The sequence below is a fragment of the Erinaceus europaeus genome, chromosome 15 (assembly GCF_950295315.1).
Source record: "Erinaceus europaeus chromosome 15, mEriEur2.1, whole genome shotgun sequence".
NCBI classification, from domain to species: Eukaryota; Metazoa; Chordata; class Mammalia; order Eulipotyphla; family Erinaceidae; genus Erinaceus; species Erinaceus europaeus.
Genome location: NC_080176.1, coordinates 24,813,400 through 24,833,492, shown reverse-complemented (window position 1 = coordinate 24,833,492; position 20,093 = coordinate 24,813,400). Strand labels below are relative to the sequence as shown.

Genomic DNA, 20,093 nt, shown 5'->3' with positions numbered 1-20,093 from the left:
CCGGATCGGCGTCCGGAGACTCACCCGAGGGGAGAGGCGTTCCAGGTGACCGTCCACTCACCGGCTCCGGCGGTCTGAGCCGCCACAGCCGCTGGGGGGGGGGGGGGGGGCGCTTTGGACCGCAGGAGGCCAGCGCGTCTCGGTGGCACTTCCGGGGGCGTGGCCCAACTGGGAAGGGGGTGCGGGGTGAGGCGGACTGGCCCCGGATGAGGGCTCCGTGAAGGGGATCCTGCATGTGGGAACCGGGTGGAGGCCCTGGGGAGAAATGACTCACTGGGGATCCAGGAGGAGGTGCACCTGGCTCAGCGCACCTGTTAACAAACACATGAACCCGAGTTCGAGTCCCCGGCCCCCACCCGCAGGGGGAAAGCGTCGTGAGAGGTGAAGCAGGTCTGCAGATGACTCTATCTCTCTCCCCTCTTGACGTGTCTTCTGTCTCTATCCAATAAATAAGTGAGTTTTTTGTTTTGTTTTGGTTTGGTTTGGTTTGTTTTTTGGTTTTGCTTCCAGGGTTATTGCTGGAGCTTGGTGCCTGCACCACGAATCCACTGCTCCTGGAGGCTCCTGGGGAGCTTCCTGACTTACCTGGACAGACAACCTCATCAGTGGGTCCTGGAACCTCACTTCCCCCAGAGCCCTGCCCCACTAGGGAAAGATAGAAACAGGCTGGCAGTATGAATCCACCTGCCAACATCCATGTCCAGTGGAGAAGTAATTACAGAAACTAGAACTCCCACCTTCTGCACCCCAAAAAGAATGTTGGTTCATACTCCCAGAGGGATAAACAATAGGGAATTGTATGGAATTGTACCCCTCTTATCTTATCCCTCCTATCTTACAATCTTGTTAATCATTATTAAGTCACTAATAAATGAAAAAAAAAAGATTAGGGGGGTCAGGCGGTAGTGCAGCAGGTTAAGAATACATGGCAGGAAGCTCAAGGACGGGTGTAAGGATCCTGGTTCAAACCCTGGTTTCCCACCTGTCGGGCTGCGTCGCGCCACCTGCAGGACAGTCACTTCACAAGCAGTGAAGCAGGTCTGCAGGTGTCTATCTTTCTCTCCCCCTCTGTCTTCCCCTCCTCTCTTCATTTCTCTCTGTCCTATCCAACAACAATGACATCAACAACAGTAACTACAACAATAATAAAAAACAAGGACAACAAAAGGGAAAATAAATAATAATAATAATAAACAAGATTAGGTCCTGGTATAAAAGTTTATACAATGCAAGGGGGAGATTACAACAAATACCTCAGGAATTCTATACCCCAGTAACAACTAGACAGGCAGTCTCCTAATTCCATGCCATCAATGCATTGAGGCACTTAAGCAGGTCACTGCCCCCGCCCCTCCATCTGCTGCTGTAGCCAATTCTTCTGGAAATGGGAACTTAACCATCTTTTTAAAAAAATATTTATTTCCTTTCTTTGCCCTTGTTTTATTGTTGTATTTTCTGTTGTTGTTGTTGTTGTTATTGATGTTGTTGTTGTTGGATAGGACAGAGAGAAATGGAGAGAGGAGGAAAAGACAGGGGGAGAGAAAGATAGACACCTGCAGACCTGCTTCACCATTTGTGAAGTGACTCCCCTGCAGGTGGGGAGCTGAGGGTTCAAACTGGGAACTTTACACCAGTCCTTGCACTTTGCGCCACCTGCACTTAACCCACTGCAGTACTGCCCGGTTCTCGGGATTTAACTATCTTCTGCATTCCCCAATAGTTAATAAATATGTCTCATGTAATTGTGACCCTGCTCCCTCGAAGAAGCAGGAAGACTTGGATGTGACCTCTTCACAGAGCCAAGACCAACTGTTGGTCTGACCCGTGACTCCTGTGTTGTTCTCAATCAGTTGAATAATGCAGACATTTAGGCATTCTCTTTAATAAGACTTGAGCTATTACTCCTTTGTTTAAGTTCACAAATTAAAAGTTAGCCTTTAATATTTTACTTTTCAAATTAAATGTAAACAAGTCAAAAAAAGAGTGGCATTCTATATGGGGTTTTTTCTATTTTGAAATAACCAGACTGTACCTATTTTAATTAATTAAATAATCATCTGATAGGAAGGAAAAATTGAGAATGTAAAGAAAGAGAGGGAGGGAAAGAGAGACACCTGTAGCACTGTTTCACAGCTAGTGAAACTTGCCCCCTCAGGTGGGGACTGGGGGATTAAACCCAGGTCCCTGCACATGGTAATTAATGTGTGTGTACACCCAGGTGTGCCAATGCTCTGGTCCCCTACTTTTTTTTTGTAAAGATTTATTTTAGGGCTGGTGGTGGCACACCTGGTTGAGTGCACACATTACAATGTGCAAGGACCCAGGTTTGAGCCCCCATTCCCACCTGCAGAGGGAAAGCTTTGTGAGTCAAGAAGCAGAGCTTCAAGTGTCTCTCTATCTTGGTGTGTGTGTGCGCACGTGTGCCTCCAGGATTATTGCTGGGGCTCAGTGCCTGCACCATGAATCCACTGCTCCTGGAAGCCATTTTTTTCCCTTTTGTTGCCCTTGTTTTTTATTTATTATTGTTGTGGTTATTATTGTTGTTATTGATGTTGTTGTTGGATAGGACAGAGAGAAATCGAGAGAAGAGGGGAAGACAAAGAGGGGGAGAGAAAGATAGACACCTGCAGACCTGCTTCATCACCTGTGAAGTTACCCCCTGCAGGTGGGGAGCCAGTGGCTCAAACTAGGATCCTTATGCCGGTTCTTGCACTGGTCCTTGCACTTTGTACCATGTGCGCTTAACCTGATGCACTACCACCTGACGCCCTCTCTCACTCTTTTTATCTCCCCCTTCCTCTCAATTTCTGGCTGTCTCTATCAAATAAATAAAGAATAATTTTTAAAATATTTATTTTATTTCTGTCCAGAGACAGAGCAAGAGAGAGAACCAAAGCATCACTCTGGCACATGTGGGATCTAACTCAGGGCCTCATGCTTATAAGAATCTTACAACTTTGAGACCTCCTGGATGCTTTATGTGCTTTTTCAAAACTAAATCCAACCTTTCAGAAATTCTGGTATATCTTTCTTTTTTTCTTTTTCAGTATCTTTGAGGTAATACAATTTCCTAGTGTAACAATCTCTCTAGTCTACAGTATTCTTATCATAATGAGTTGTCACAGAGACAAAACACACCTTAGTTCACTGCTGGCTGGACAATTCCAGTTAGACATTGTGTGTGTGTGTGTGTGTGTGTGTGTGTGTGTGTGTGTGTGTGTGTGTGTGTGTGTATTGGGCAGAAATATATCCATATATCCCCTGGAAATGTCTGTTGTTCCTACAGAGACCCCTGGGATAACTGATCACCTGTTACTTCCTTTACATAATCAATCTCTCTCTCTCTCAATATTCTAAGATGGCTTTAAATTTGGGTTTTCTTCTGAGTTGCCATTTTCTCATGATTTGAATCTATTAGCACAGCAGTGTGGAATATATTTCTGCAACAGAGAAACTCCCTGGAGACATTCGCAAAGCCCAAATCTAGCATTAGAAATAATGTCTGTTGCCTATAAATCAAGTATTTGAAAACACTGCCTGCTCATGTGGCAGTGGATTATCAGGACCCCCAAAGAAGCAGCCACTTGTTTCATAAAACCATCCTTGACCTGACCTCACTTGAATCCCCTCTCTCCACATCTTTGTTTCCATTCTTCTGCTACATACACACAATCGCTCAGTAGCATTATTGTTTGATAACAGCTAGAATTATTATGATTGCTGCCATCAGTAAGAAAGAAGTCTGGGGAGACAGCATAATGGTTCTGCAAAAGACTCTCCTGCCTGAGGTCCTGAGGTCCCAGATTCAATCCTCAGCACCACCATAGTAAGCCAGAGGTTCACAGAGCTCTGGTCTCTCTTGCTTTGTAGTTTTCTGTTTCTCTCATTCATAAATGAATTAATGAAATATTAGAGAAAAGAAGAAAGGGAGCAAGTGAAATAGCTCACTTGGATAGTGTGCAGCTTTGCTAAGTGTATGAACCAGGTTTGAGCCTAGCCTCCATTGCATTAAAGATTCTCCCTCTTGGGAGCCGAGCGGTGGCACACCGGGTTAAGTGCAAATGTCACCATGCACAAAGAACCCGGGTTCGAGTCCCGCTCCCCATCTGTAGCAGGGACGCATCACAAGCGGTGAAGCAGGTCTGCAGTTGTCTATATCTGTCTCCCCCTGCAGGTGTCTCTGTGTGTATCTATCTATCTATAGCTCCCCCCTCCCTCTCAATTTCTCAGTCTTTAAAAAAAGGAAAAAATGGCCGCCAGAAGGGGTGAATTCGCAGGCACCAAGCCCCCTAGCAATAATCCTGCTGGCAATAAAACAAAATGAATAAAATAAATAATCCCCGTCTTCTCCCTCTCTCTCTCTCTCTCATAGAAAAAAGATAAGGGTAAGGGAAAAGGAAAGGAGAAAGAAATGATATATATCTGAGCAGGACTGTATCAAGAAAACTCTCACCCGCACACACCTTGCAGACTGTACATTAGAGGAGACTCCCCCAAAGACCACCAACCTATGCCGAGGTTGGGGACCAAGGACCTGGAGTCCTCCCGTCTTCCTAGAGAGGATCTCCGCCCTCTCCACCGAGCACCGCAGTCACGGAAGTCGGGCTTGACTCACTTCCGGCTCGGGTGACAAGCTGGGTTCTGATGGGCCGAGAGCTGGCATCTGAGCCCGTTGAGTCCCAGAGCCGCCTCCCGGTTCTCTCCCGCCACCCCCAGACTTCTCGGGGCTCACGGTGAGCCATGGGTGGTGCCCAGAGGACGGGCGGGGACGGAGGTGTGTGTGTGCCGCGGGCGGCCCTGCATGGCGGTGGACACGCTGACCCTGGTCTCCCTCTACCCATCTCCGGGATCTTTCCAGGCTTCCTACACATCCCAAGGGATGAGATGAGGAAGACCCTCAAGGCTACCAAGCACTAGGGGCTTTGTTACTCATTTATAACCAGAGTTTGTGGTGGTGGTGCTGGGGATTGAACCTGGGACCTCAGAGCTTTGCAGAACCGTTACTGTCTCTCCCAATTCCACCGCCCCCCCCCAAGCTCTTTTTATTTCATTAAGTGGATGTTTTTGCTTTCTGCATGTGTACAGATCTACTCACCACCATGAGCCGTGGTGATTGAAGAGTATGTCAAGTCTAGTGTATAAAGTGATTTGGAGGGTGGAGGTAATGGTTCTGCAAAAAGACTTTAATGTCTGAGGCTCCAAAGTCTCAGGTTCAATACCCCGCACCACCGTAAGCCATAGCTGAGCACTGGTAAAAAAAAAAAAAAAAAAAAAAAAAAAAAAAAAAATTGCGGGGGTAAATAGCAGAATGGTGATACAAAGAGACTCATGCCTGAGCCCCAGGTTCCATCCCCTGCATCACTATAAACCAGAGCTGGGCAATGCTTTGGTAAAATAAATGTGATTTGAATAAGCAAAGACTACACACCCTCCACCCTTTCCAGATTTTGTTGTTGTTATCGCTGAGGCTCTGTGTTGGCTACAAATCCACACTTGGAGGCCTTTTTTTTTTTTTTTTAATAGTAGAGAGCACAGAAATTGAGAGGAGAGGGGAAGACAGACAGGAGGGGTGAAAGATAGACACCTGCAGACCTGCTTCACCGCTTGTGAAGCAATGCCCCTGTAGGTGGGGAGCCAGGTACTCCAACCAGGATGCTTGAACTGACCTTGGGCACCTGTCACTGACTGCTTTCCCCCCTTTTTTTCCTTCTCTTTTTTGCCTCCAGGGTTATCGCTGGAACTCGGTGCCTGCACTATGAATCCGCTGCTCCTGGAGGTCATTTTTCCCATTTTGTTGCCCTTGTTGTTGTCGTTATTGCTGTTGTTGCCATTGATGTTGTTGTTGGGTAGGACAGAGAGAAATTGAGAGTGGAGGGGAGACAGAAAGGGGGAGAGAAAGATAGACACCTGCAGACCTACTTCACCGCCTGTGAAATGACCCCCCCCCCAGGTGGGGAGCGGGGGAGGGGGAGCTCGAACCGGGATTCTTATGCTGGGTCCTTGCGCTTTGCGCCAGGTGCACTTAACCCGCTGCGCTACCGCCCAACCCCCCCCCCTTTTTTAAAGAAACTATCTCAAACATTGTGTGTACTTTTCATTTGTGGAAAAGAGACACTGCTTGCCTTGGAGTGGTGAGTAGTGATGGGGGTTGTAGTCTCTGAACCTGTAGTGGGAGATGCTAGACCACTGCTCTATCCTTCCACCATTTAGCAGGAGGATCTTAGACAAAAAACTATCCAGTCTTAAATTTGTCCTTAGTAAAAGGGCTCTTCCCACTTAGATGGTCATTGGTAAGGTGAAAATTCCATCCAAGCTACCTCCATTTTTTAGTGAGAAGCTGTGAAATGGCAGAGGGTCAAAGAAAACACATGCTAAACAGATCACATGGATCAGTAAATTAGTTGTGACACTGCATTGTCAGCAGGTCAGTGAGACCTTAATCTTAGCTGGAAAAGTAGGTTGTTTGCCCAGTGTAATCAGACATATAAGTAACTTACCCAGGAACATAGTTTGTGTATTTTAAACCTAGACAACTATAATACTACTCCCCTTTTAGTCACATGTTTTATGAAAATTACCTGATAGTTACAATATAGTGAAATAAATTATGAATGGCATGCCCTTCCAGGTCCTGAAATTCCAGAGCTATAGTGAATTGGTTGAACTTTCCACAAATGGGCATACCACAGAAAATGCTGATTTGTATTCAAGTACATTTATCTTTTTTTTTTAACATTTATTTATTTATTCCTTTTTTGTTGCCCTTGATGTTTTGTTGTTGTAATTATTATTGTTGTCTGTCTTCATTGTTGGATAGGACAGAGAGAAATGGAGAGAGGAGGGGAAGACAGAGAGGGGGAGAGAAAGATAGACACCTGCAGACCTGCTTCACCGCCTGTGAAGTGACTCTCCTGCAGGTGGGGAGCCGAGGGCTCTAACCGGGATCCTCCTTACACTGGTCCTTGCACTTTGCACCATGTGCACTAAACCCGCTGCACTACCACCTGACTCCCACTTTTATCTTTTTTTAAATACTTTTTTTTTCTTTTTACCAGAGTACTTCTCAGCTCTGGCTTATAGGGTGTGAAGGATTAGACCTGGGACTTTGGAGCCTCATGCCATGAGTCTCTTACATAACCATTATGCTATCCACCTCCACCCTTCTTTATTAATTTTTCATGAGAGATAGCGATATCAGAGCACTGCTCAGCTGTGGCTGATGGTGGTGCTGGGGACCGAACCTGGTACCCTCAGTACTTCAGACATAAAAGTGTTTTTGCAGAACCATTGTTGTTTCCTCCACCCCAAAGCTTTATATCTTTTTTATAATTATTCCCTTTTGTTGCCTTTGTTGCTTTATTTTTGTAGTTATTGTTGTTGGATAGGACAGAGAGAAATGGAGAGAGGAGGGGAGACAGAGAGGGGGAGAGAAAGATAGACACCTGCAGATCTTCATCGCCTGAGAAAAGACTCCCCTGCAGGTGGGGAGCTGGGGGCTTGAACGGGATCCTTAAGCCGGTCCTTGCGCTTTGCGCCACTTGCGCTTAACCAGCTGCGCTACCGCCCGACTCCCAAAGCTTTATATCTTAAATGTCTGTGGGATAGTACTAAGCTAAAGGATTCAGGCAAGGATGCAGGTGTTTATCTTTTTCTCTTCCTCTCTATATCCCCTTCTTATCTCAATTTCTCTGTCCTAGCCAATAAAATGGATAATGAATAAATACGGATTAAGCGCAGGTGGCGCAATGCGCAAGGTCCAGTGTAAGGATCTCGGTTCGAGCCCCCAGCTCCCCACCTGCAGGGGAGTCGCTTCACAGGCGGTGAAGCAGGTCTGCAGGTGTCTTTCTCTCCCTCTCTCTGTCTTCCCCTCCTCTCCATTGCTCTCTGTCCTATCTAACTACAACAATAAAACAACAAGGGCAACAAAAGGGAGTAAATAAAAGGGGGAAATGGCCACCATTTATAAAAATGGGTATAATTACATGTACTTCACTATGCCCCCATGGGTATTAAGTGAATTACACAGGAAATGAATCTCCCTCTAAAGACCTCCTTTAGAACACAAGAGTAGCTAGGACAGCAAACTAGAAACCCACGGACAGCACCTGCAAAGCCAGGTGATGGTATGCCAACAGTCACTAAACAAACATGTCCTCAAGCCATTGTGTAAAAAGGAGCAGAGAAAAAACAAAAAGCATCTGAGACACCTGAGGACTGCAAAAATAATCATCAGTTATTCATGTAATGTGTGGGCTGTAGGAAGAATAGCTGAAATGTGAGGTTGCACACTTCAATAAAGGGTGTGTTGGGTGGTCCAGGAAGTAGTGCAGCGGATAAAGGGTTGGACTCTCAAGCATGAGGTCCTGAGTTCAGTCACCAGCAGCACATGTACCAGAATGATATCTGGTCCTTTCTCCTCCTATCCCTCTCATTAATTAATAAATATTTTTTAAAAGGGTGTGTTGGGGTGGATGGAGTCTCAGATAAAGTCTAGCCTTAGTGTGATCTACAAAGGGAGGATTCAGGGGCCAGGTGGTGGAGCACCTGATTAAGCACACACCTTACAGTGCACAAGGATCCAGGTTCAAGCCCCTGGTCCCCCACCTGCAGGGGCAAAGTTTCACAAGTGAAGCAGGGCTGCAGGTGTCTGTCTCTCTTCCTCTCTGTCTCCCCCTTCCCTCTCAATTTGTCTCTACCCAATAATAAACAAAACATCAAAAGTAAACAAACATGGGGAGGAGGATTCCAGGGAGCCAGGCAGTAGTGCAGCGGGTTAAGTGCACATGGCGCAAAGCACAAGGACCGGCATTAAGGATCCAGGTTCAAGGACCCAGATCCCTGCCTGCAAGGGGGTCGCTTCACAGGCGGTGAAGCAGGTCTGCAAGTGTCTTTCTCTCCACCTCTCTTTTTTCCCCTCCTCTCTCCATTTCTATCCTATCCAACAATAACAACAAAGGCAACAAAGGGAGAAAAATAGCCTCCAGGAGCAGCAGATTTATAGTGTAGGAACTAAGCCCCAGTGATAACCGTGGAAGCAAAAAAAATAAAGGGAGGATTCTGGGGGGCTGAGCAGTGGTGTACCTAGTTAAGCACACGTTACCATATGCAAGAACCTGGGTTCAAGCTCCCACTGCCCAGCAGCAGGGAGGAAGCTTCACAAGCACTGTCTGTCTCTTTCCCTATTTCCCCTTCAATTCTTTTTCAAAAAAAGTTATATATTTATTCATGAGAAAGATAGGTAGAGAAAGAACCAGACATCACTCTGGTACATGTGCTGCCAGGGATTAAACTTGGGACCTCATAGTTGAAAATTCACTGTGCTACTTCCCGGACCACATCCCCTTCAATTTAAAAAAATATTTATTTTCTTATTTTTTTAGATTTATTTATGAGAAAGGCAGGAGAGAAAGAACCAGACATCATTCTGGCACATGTGCTGCTGGGGATCGAATTCGGGGGCCTCAAGCTTGAGAGTACAAAGTGTTTTCACTGTGCCACCTCCGGGACCACAAAAAATACTTATTACCCCCAAGGTTATTGCTGTGGATCAGTGCCTGCACATGAATCCACTGCTCCTAGAGGCCATTTTTTTCCCCTTTCATTGCCCTTGTTGTGGTTATTATTGTTATTGTTGATGTCGTTCATTGTTGGATAGGACAGAGAGAAATGGAGAGAGGAGGGGAGACAAAGAGAGGGGGAGAGATAGACACCTGCAGACCTGCTTCACCTTCTGTGAAGCAATTTCCCTGCAGGTGGGAAGCTGGAGGCTCTAACCTGGATCCTTAAGCCAGTCCTGCACTTCGCACCACGTGCGCTTAACCTGCTGCGCTACCACCCGACCCCCAATACTTTATTAATGAGACAGAGAATCAAACTCTGGTACATGTGTTGCTTGGGATCGAACTCAGGACCTCATGCTTCCAAGTCCAGTGCTTTAATCTACTGTGCCACCTCCCAGACCACCTCTCAATTTCTCTGTCCTATCAAAAACAAAAAAACAAAGGATGGATTCTGGTGCATCAAATATACTATCATATATCAATCAGCTGATGTATCTGGTGATGCAGAGGGCAGGGGACACATGAATGAAGCAGCCCCTATCAAATGAGGACAATTCTCAATGCCTCTGTGGAGAAGATGGTAATGAGCACTTAGCACCTTCAAACTCAGGGCAGCTGGAAGATGGATGTGCTCACTTGGTAAAGAGGTGTTTTTCTCTTTTATTTTTTTGTCTCCAGGGTTATTGCTGGGGCTCGATGTCGGCACTATGAATCCACTGCTCCTGGAGGCCTTTTTATCCCCCCTCGATTTTATTGGCTAGGACATAGAGAAAATGGGGGGAGGGATAAGACACCTGCAGACCTGCTCCGCTGCTTCCAAAGTGTCCCCCCTACAGGTGGGGATCTTTGAGTGGGTCCTTGCACTTAGTACTATATGTGCTTAAGCAGGTACACCACGTCCTGCACCCAGTAAAGGAGATCTGGACAGGACACCAGCATATACAACACACACCACCAGAGAGTTCTTACTGGATCTTTATTTTAATCCAGACAAAAGAAGCAGTAATCAATGCACTGTCGCCCTCTAGCAAACAGACTCAAAGCGACCCGTCTTTTGTCATATTTTCCCACAACCCTTTTCCACAAGGTGCAGGGCTCCTCATCACTGTTCACTTTTGTTTAATTTTATTATTATTATTATTATTATTAAGTAGAGGCAGGGAGGTAAAGGGAGAAAGTGAAAGAGACCGCAGTACTGAAACTTCCTTCGATGTGGTGGAGGCCAGGTTCGAACCTAAGTCATGCACATAGCAAAGCAGCATACTACACAAGTGAGCTGTTTTGGCCCCATTGTTCATTTTCAAATCCAGTTGCGACTCTAACTGAAGCTCCTCTTCCTCCTCCTCCACAGGACTATTCTATGGTAGAGTGCAACCTCCACATGCAGCTTGGAACATGACTCTTTTTTTTTTTTTTGCCTCTAGGGTTATCACTGGGGCTCAGTGCCTGTACTACGAATCCACTGCTCCTGGAGGCCATTTTTCCCACTGTTGCCTTTGTTGTTGCACTTGTTGTTACTGTTATCATAACTGTTGTTGTTGGATAGGACAGAGAGAAATGGAGAGGAGGGGAAGACAGAGAGGGGAAGAGAAAGATAGACACCTGCAGACCAGCTTCACTGCCTGTGAAGCCACCCCCCTGCAGATGGGGAGCTGGGGGCTTGAACCGGAATCCTTACTCCGGCCCTTGCACTTTGCACCATGTTCGCTTAACCCACTGTGCTACTGCCCAGGCCCCTGGAATGTGATTCTTAATTCAACTCAGTTCCTTTCACAGATGTGGCTGACCTCATTCTTGTGGGTAACAAGAAAAACCAGTCCACAGTTTGACCTGTCTTCTCTATTCCCCCTTAAGGTTCCTCTCCCCTCTCCTCAAAATGTAACTGACCAATACAGCTTTTCCTGCATTTATAAAATGAATTCCTCCTTCTACTAGCTAACCTTGATGCTACAGAATTGAAACAAAGATAAGGTAGAACAACGTGTTTCAAGGAGAAGTTGATTAGATAAGGCAGCAGAAACTCCTACCATCCAGCCTCTGAACCCCAGCTTTGCCAAAACACAAGTACCTTAAGTTAACTTCTTTTCCAAGGATTTAATACTCAAGATGGGAACAGTGGTGAGCATTCTACTGACTGGAGTAATCATTTTAGAAAAGGTTCGTTGCTGAGGTACCAAAACTGATATAACATGCTGAAGAGTTCTCTCTTCCACTGTGCTCTTCCCTGAATAGATAAGCTGTCAAACAAGACAGAAAATACAAATCAAATTTAATTCTATTGCATTCAAAGGCTTTTCCCAGCATCAATGTTCTGAGATGCAAACAAAGAATAAGTGCCATCTGGAGAACTTCCTTAATTCGCCATATCCTCAGAGTCTCTCCTGTCTATATTCTCAAGCAGGAAGATGGTTTCCAAGAGCATTTCTCAATGGAGGAAGCAGACAGGTACCCATTTGTTATGGATTCTCTGGTTTTCCTAAAAGCTGAGTTCTAACTGAAGGATTTCAACTTATTTGTAGGTTTGATGGTAAGCTGGATAAAAATACTTGAAGTTGTTACATTCTTTGCAGGAGTGGAATTTCTCTTCAGGAAGGCTTCTCTAAAATTGAATAAGCACTAAAATGGGAATATCTACACACTTAAGGTAGTTATGGGCTCTGTCCTCTCATGACTTCTTAGATGCTTAAAGAGGCTACAGCTCCAACTGAAACTCATTCCACACTCTTTGCATTGAAAGGGCTTTTCACCTGTATGGATTCGCTGATGTTGATTAAGATGGGACTTGAGAGTGAAACTTCTGCCACATTCATTACACTGATGGGGTTTCATGTTGGAATAGGGTTTTTGATGTTTGATGTGGGAACACTGGTCAACATTTTCTCTACATAGATCACAATTAGAAGTTTTCTCTACAGTATGAGTCCGGTAGTGCTGAATCAGATCTGAACTGTAACTAAAGGCTTTGCTACAAATGTCACATTTGTAAGGCTGCTCTTGTAACTCAATCTTCTTATCTTCAACCACAGTTAAGTTCCAACTATACGCTTCTTCACAATGGCTGTTTTTTTCATTTCTCTGGCCCATATGAAGTACCTGATGTTCAATGAGGCTAACAGACTGAAAAAAGATCTCCCCACACTCATGACACTGGTGGGATTTATCTTTGGAGTGGAGTCTCAGATGCCCGGCTAGGTGTGAGCGCCTCCCAAAGCCTTTCCCGCACTCATTACACTTGTAGGGTCTCTCCCCACTGTGCACACTCTGATGCTGAACAAGATGGGACCTCACTCTAAAAGCTTTCCCACACAAGTGGCAGGTATAGGGTTTCTCCCCAGTGTGGACACGCTGGTGCTGAGTGAGGTGAACACGCTGGTTGTAGCTCTTCCCACACTCATCACATCTAAATGGTTTCTCACCAGTGTGTATTCGTTGATGCTGAATAAGATGTGCACTCTGAATGAAACTTTTCCCACACTCGTCACATTTAAATGGCCTCTCTCCTGTGGACTTCTTGTGAGCATAGGTGATATCACTGAAACTTAGCCTCTTTGAAGAGCCCCGTGTCCCTTTCATTGGATGCTTTCTATCCAACTTCCCTTGGTGTTCGTGATCTTCTCCAAAATCTTGATTTTGAGAACCATTCCTTTGGGTTCTTCCTGACAGTTCCAGGTCTGCCTCTGAAAATTCTGTCATTTTCTTCTTCAGTTTTGTAGTCTTACTTCTTTTGTCACTGCCTGAAAAATTCAAGAGGAAATACAAATGTCATCAGTTCTTTTACAAAAAAAAAAAAAGGCTTAATGGTCAGAAAAAAGAAGCTAGATATATGAAACTAAAATGCAATTAACTATGAGGTATAACAATGAAGGATGCATGTAGGTACTTAGTGCCAATGAAGGTGAAAAGAGAAGCTGGGTGGTGATGTACCCAACAGAGCCCACATTTTATCATGCACAAAGATCTAGGTTCAAGCCCTGGGTGGTGGTACAACTGGTACAGCACATTTGTTACCATGCATAAGGACTCAGGTTCAAGCCTCCCCCCTCTTCGGTCCCCATCTGCAAAGAGGAAGCTTCACAAGTGGTAGAGAGGTGCTGCAGGTCTGTCTGTGTGTTTCTGTTTCACTTTATCAAAACAAAGTAAAAAAACAAAAACAAAACAAGCACATATATATTCATGCAGCCTGGGAGATGATGCAGTGGATAAGGCACTGAACTTGAATGCACGACGTCAAGTTTGACCCTGGCATCATGTGTGCCAGAGTGATGCTCTACTTCACTCTCTATCTCACTAATGAGTCAGATACTCATAATATATATGCATACATATTTTAAAGATCTATGTATGTTATATATTATAATACATTGGGTTGTTGGAAAAGCCAGGATGCATTTTTCCATAGAAAAATACATCATCAGGACAGAAATCACTAAAGTTAGAGCAGAAATAAATAACATTGAGAATAAGAAAACCATACAAAAGATGAACGAAAATAAGTGTTGGTTCTTCGAAAGAGTGAACAAAATCGACAAACCATTAGCCAGACTCACAAAACAAAAAAGGGAGAAGACCCAAATAAATCGATAGTAAATGAAAGAGGAGATATCACAACAGACACCGCAGAAATTCAACATATCATGCGAGGCTTCTATGAACAACTATATGCCACCAAGCTAGAGAACCTGGAAGAAATGGATGATTTCCTAGATACCTACCAACTTCCAAAACTAAGTAAAGAGGAAGTGGATTACATGAACAGGCTCATCACAGCTAATGAAATTGAAACAGTTATCAAAAATCTCCCCAAAAATAAAAGTCCTGGACCAGATGGTTTTACAAATGAATTCTACAAAACCTTCAAAGAGGAACTAATACCTCTACTTTTAAAAGTCTTCCAGAAGATTGAAGACACTGGAATACTCCCTGCCAGCTTCTATGAAGCCACAATCACTCTGATACCAAAAGCAGACAGGGACACAACCAAAAAAGAAAACTACAGACCAATATCTCTGATGAACATAGATGCTAAAATACTGAACAAAATCCTAGCCAACCGGATACAGCAGTATATTAAAAAGATTGTTCATCATGACCAAGTGGGGTTTATCCCAGGTTGGTTTAATATATGTAAATCAATCAATGTGATCCACCACATCAACAAAAGCAAGACCAAAAACCACATGGTCATATCAATAGATGCAGAGAAAGCCTTTGACATAATACAACATCCCTTTATGATCAAAACACTACAAAACATGGGAATAGATGGAAAATTCCTGAAGATAGTGGAGTCTATATATAGCAAACCTACAGCCAACATCATACTCAATGGTGAAAAACTGGAAGCATTTCCACTCAGATCAGGTACTAGACAGGGCTGCCCACTATCACCATTACTATTCAACATAGTGTTGGAAGTTTTTGCCATAGCAATCAGGCAGGAGCAAGGAATTCAAGGGATACAGATTGAAAGAGAAGAAGTCAAACTCTCCCTATTTGCATATGACATGATAGTATACACAGAAAAACCTAAGGAATCCAGCAAGAACTTTTGGAAATCAAAAGCTTTTGGAAAAGCTTTTGAAAAAAGCTTTTGGAAATCATCAGGCAATACAGTAAGGTGTCAGGCTATAAAATTAACATTCAAAAGTCAGTGGCATTCCTCTATGCAAACACTAAGTTAGAAGAAATTGAAATCCAGAAATCAGTTCCTTTTTCTATAGCAACAAAAACAATAAAATATCTAGGAGTAAACCTAACCAAAGAAGTGAAAGACTTGTATACTAAAAATTATGAGTCACTACTCAAAGAAATTGAAAAAGACACAAAGAAGTGGAAAGATATTCCATGTTCATGGGTTGGAAGAATTAACATCATCAAAATGAATGTATTACCCAGAGCCATCTACAAATTTAATGCTATCCCCATCAAGATCCCAAGCACATTTTTTAGGAGAATAGAAAAATGCTACAAATGTTTATCTGGAACCAGAAAAGACCTAGAATTGCCAAAACAATCTTGAGAAAAAAGAACAGAACCAGAGGCATCACATTCCCAGATCTCAAACTGTATTATAGGGCCATTGTCATCAAAACTGCTTGGTACTGGAACATGGGTAGACACACTGACCAGTGGAATAGAACTGAGAGCCCAGAAGTGAGCCCGCACACCTATGGACATCTAGTCTTTGACAAAGGGGCTCAGACTATTAAATGGGGAAAGCAGTCTCTTCAACAAATGGTGTTGGATACAATGGGTTGAGACATGCAGAAGAATGAAACTGAACCACTGTATTTCACCAAATACAAAAGTAAATTCCAAGTGGATCAAGGACTTGGATGTTAGACCACAAACTATCAGATACTTAGAAGAAAATATTGGCAGAACTTTTCTCCGCATAAATTTTAAAGACATCTTCAATGAAATGAATCCAATTACAAAGAAGACTAAGGCAAGTATAAACCTATGGGACTACATCAAATTAAAAAGCTTCTTCACAGCAAAAGAAACCACTACCCAAACCAAGAGACCCCTCACAGAATGGCAAAGATCTTTACATGCCATACATCAGGCAAGAGTTTAATAACCAACATATATAAAGAGCTTGCCAGACTCAACAACAAGACAACAAATAACCCCATCCAAAAATGGGGGAGGACATGGACAGAATATTCACCACAGAAGAGATCCAAAAGGCTGAGAAACACATGAAAAAATGCTCCAAGTCTCTGATTGTCAGAGAAATGTAAATCAAGACAACAATGAGATATCACTTCACTCCTGTGAGAATGTCACACATCAGAAAAGGTAACAGCAGCAAATGCTGGAGAGGGTGTGGGGTCAAAGGAACCCTCCTGCACTGCTGGTGGGAATGTCAATTGGTCCAACCTCTGTGGAGAACAGTCTGGAGATAATAACAAAAGAGAAAAAAATATATTAAAAAAAATTTTTTTAAAAAAAGGAAGAAAGCAAGCCATGGGTGCAGTCAAGAAAAGGATGTAAGAGAACCTAAATCCTCATTTTCTACACTAGAAAATCAGAAGATAATTCCAATATCTCTGGGGGAAGGGAAGTGGGAGGGCGGAGGGAGGACACAAGTTTTGGGTTTCAACACACCCATCCAAAAAGATCTGTGTACACATATGTTCTTGGCAGCACAATTTGTAATAGCCAAAACCTGGAAGCAACCCAGGTGTCCAACAACAGATGAATGGCTGAGCAAGTTGTGGTATATATACGCAATGGAATACTACTCAGCTGTAAAAAATGGTGACTTCACCGTTTTCAGCCGATCTTGGATGGACCTTGAAAAAATCATGTTGAGTGAAATAAGTCAGAAACAGAAGGATGAATGTGGGATGATCTCACTCTCAGGCCAAAGTTGAAAAACAAAATTAGAAAAGAAAACACAAGTCGAACCTGAAATGGAATTGGCATATTGCACCAAAGTAAAAGACTCTGGGGTGGGTGGGTGGGTGGGTGGGGAGAATACAGGTCCATGAAAGATGATGAATGACATAGTGGGGGTTGTATTGTTAAATGGGAATCTGGGGAATGTTATGCATGTACAAACAATTGTATTTACTATTGAATGTAAAACATTAATTCCCCAATAAAGAAATAAATTTTTTAAAAAAACAAGTTTGGGGTTGTTCATTTGACAGTTATCAAAGGTGAGGTCATCGTAAACTATACTCTGACTTTCCTACTGCTCCTGGTAGCACAGCCCAGCCATCCTCATTCTAAGCAAGTAAAACCACTTCCGCTTCATTCATACTAACGCCTCACACTTACATCTTTGGGATTTCTCTCTGAAGTGGCGCTTCAAGTGCTCGATCAGGTGAGAGTGCCGTCCGAAGTTCTTCCCGCACTCCGTGCAGCCGTAGGGCCTCTCCCCGCTGTGCACGCTGTGATGCTGGACGAGGTGCGAGCTTACGCGAAAGGCTTTCCCGCACACCTGGCACTTGTAGGGCTTTTCCCCAGTGTGGACCCGCTGGTGCTGGGTGAGGTGCACTCTCTGGTTGTAGCTCTTCCCACATTCCCCACATTTAAAGGGCTTTTCTCCAGTGTGGATACGCCGGTGTTGAATAAAGTTGGAGGCTTGAAGGAAGAACTTTCCACAGTCATTACATCTGTGGCCTCTTTCACCGGTTGGGTTTTGCTTCTGGTGAATGTCTGTGATGGCATCCAGATCTCTTTCCTGGGAAGAGGTCTGCCTCAATTTCCCCATAATGGGGCTGACCTGCCACCTTTCTACCATGCTGTGAAGACCACTAACTTCTCCATACTCTGGGTTCTGGGAAACATTTCTTTCAGGACTTCCAGATGTCATCCAGTGTGATTCAGATTCATCTGACATCTGCTTCACTATGAGTTCCATGTTGTCATTCCTGGATTCGTAACCTGAAGTAATAAAGAGAAGGGGAAAAATCAGCCAACCCTGGTGTTACAAAACAGAAGATGGCTGAGAGATATAGGATATCTTAATTAGCTGTGGATGACTTTGACTTTACAACTCAGGAGTGCAATCAAGGCTATTTAAGCCAGGTGATGGCACAACTGGTTGAGCGCACATGTTACAATGTACAAGGACCCAGGTTTGATCCCTTGGTTCCCACCTGCAGGAAGAAAGCTTCACAAGTGGTGAAGCAGGGCTGCAGGTGTCTCTCTGTCTCTCTCTCCCTCCCTATCACCCCTTTCCCTCTTAATTTCTACCTGTCTCTATCCAATAAATACAGGTCCAAGAAGGATGACAGAGGACCTAGTGGGGGTTGTTTGTTATATGGGAAACTGGGGAATGTTATGCATGTACAAACTATTATATTTACTGTGGAATGTAAAACATTAATTCCCCAATAAAGAAATTAAAAATAAATAAATAATTTTTTAAAAATTTTCAAAAGATGTTTAAAAAAAAGACAGCAGGAAATGAAAGACAGGCTCTGAAAGGAAAAACTGACAATATGGTTCAAAGGGCTGGAACTGGTAGAATAGTTCTTTTATTTAATGAGGATGATATCCTCTTTGCATGGTACCCACCTGTGAATACTTGTGCAATTTTTTAAGATTTTTTTATTGCTTTTATTTATTGGATAGAGAGAAACAGCCAGAAATTAAGAAGGAAGGGGGAGACAGAGGGAGATAGAAAGAGAGACACCTGCAGCCCTGCTTCACCACTTGCAAAAGCTTTCCCTCTGCAGGTGGGGCTACTTGTGCAATATGGAATATATTTTTTCAAATTTGATATTAGGTTGTGCAGCTTAAATCCACTCTTCACCTTCTTTCTTCCTGTTTATTCATAGCCTAGATAGACAAGAAAGATAATTTTTCAAGCTTTTTCAGTCTCCAAAGACTCTCAGTTTGCTAAGATAGAGTTTACAGAAGGCAATGAAAAGAACCAGCTACTGTCAAGAACTTAGAACTCAGTAGTCATAGATGAACACAGATGTCTATGAAATTACAGTTTTGTATAGTTGAACCAGCAACATGTAATTTCACTTTTGTTATAAGATAAAGCAAATAGCTAAACTAAGTTGAAAAAAAAGTTATTCATACCAAAAGGTCAATTATTGCTTATAAGAAAGGAGAGTGGACAGTGGGTTAAGCGCAGATGGCGCAAAGCACAAGAACCGGCATAAGGATCCCGGTTCGAACACCGGCTCCTCACCTGCAGGGGAGTCGCTTCACAGGTGGTGAAGCAGGTCTGAAGGTGTCTATCTTTCTCTCCTCCTCTCTGTCTTCCCCTCCTCTCTCCATTTCTCTCTGTCCTATCCAACAACGACAACAACAATAATAACTACAACAATAAAACAACAAGGGCAGCAAAAGGGAATAAATAAATAATATTTTTTTAAAAAATTTTTTTAATTGTTAAAAAAAAAAAGAAAGAAAGGAGAGTGGGGGGCTGTGTCAAGAATAAAAGGTTAACTGTTGCTAAGGGACAGAATTAGCTTTTAGGGGCCGGGCACACCTGTTTGAGTACACATGTTACAATGCACAAGGAACTAGGTTTGAGCCTCCAGTCTCCACCTGCAGGTGAAAAACTTTGCAAGTGGTGAAGCAGGGCTGCAGGTGTGTCTCTCTCCCTTCCTATCACCCCCTTCCCTCTCAATTTCTGGCTGTCTCTATCCAATAAATAAATAAATAAATAAATAAATAAACAAACAAATATAATAAAGTTTTAAAAAATTAGCTTTTAATGAACTTAATGTAGTATATACAGATTTGTAATGAAAAGATAATGAAAAAAAAGCCAGAATTTTTTTTAAAAGATTTTTATTTGTTTATTAATGAAAAGACAGGAGAGAGAGAGAAAGAACTAGACATCACTCTGGTACATGTACTGCCAGGGATTGAACTTGGGACCTCATGCCTGAGAGTCCAATGCTTTAACTACTGCTCCACCTCCCAGATCACAAAAAGCCAGAATTTAAAATGATTTAGAGACTGGTATAGAAAAAAAAAAGTACTATTCTAAACCTCTGATAGCCACTAAGTACCTGTTAACATTGTTGAGAATGTTGAAACAATATTAGC

At 43.4% G+C, this 20,093-nt stretch overlaps 2 protein-coding genes across 12 annotated transcripts in view; both read right to left on the bottom strand.

Annotated features, from left to right (window-relative positions):
* ZNF655 (zinc finger protein 655) overlaps positions 1 to 4,584 on the bottom strand; it is a 31,893-nt gene extending 27,309 nt beyond the window's left edge. Inside the window, exons 1-2 of one of the 9 annotated variants that reach the window (XM_060173338.1) lie at positions 4,464 to 4,566; positions 62 to 255 (exon numbers count right to left, since the gene is read on the bottom strand). In XM_060173338.1, the coding sequence (XP_060029321.1) occupies positions 62 to 255; positions 4,464 to 4,479 (210 nt within the window). In that variant the 5' untranslated portion in view covers positions 4,480 to 4,566. Of the gene's footprint in view, positions 1 to 24; positions 428 to 4,463 lie in introns of those variants that run through there. The other 8 variants (XM_060173331.1, XM_060173329.1, XM_060173335.1 and 5 more) reach the window with 8 other exon arrangements.
* A 5,934-nt stretch (positions 4,585 to 10,518) lies between these two features.
* ZKSCAN5 (zinc finger with KRAB and SCAN domains 5) overlaps positions 10,519 to 20,093 on the bottom strand; it is a 31,243-nt gene continuing 21,668 nt past the window's right edge. For all 3 annotated transcript variants that reach the window (XM_060173317.1, XM_060173315.1, XM_060173318.1), the window contains exons 6-7: positions 17,352 to 17,960; positions 10,519 to 13,294 (exon numbers count right to left, since the gene is read on the bottom strand). In XM_060173317.1, coding sequence (XP_060029300.1) covers positions 12,192 to 13,294; positions 17,352 to 17,960 — 1,712 coding nt within the window. In that variant the 3' untranslated portion in view covers positions 10,519 to 12,191. The remainder of the gene's footprint in view (positions 13,295 to 17,351; positions 17,961 to 20,093) is intronic.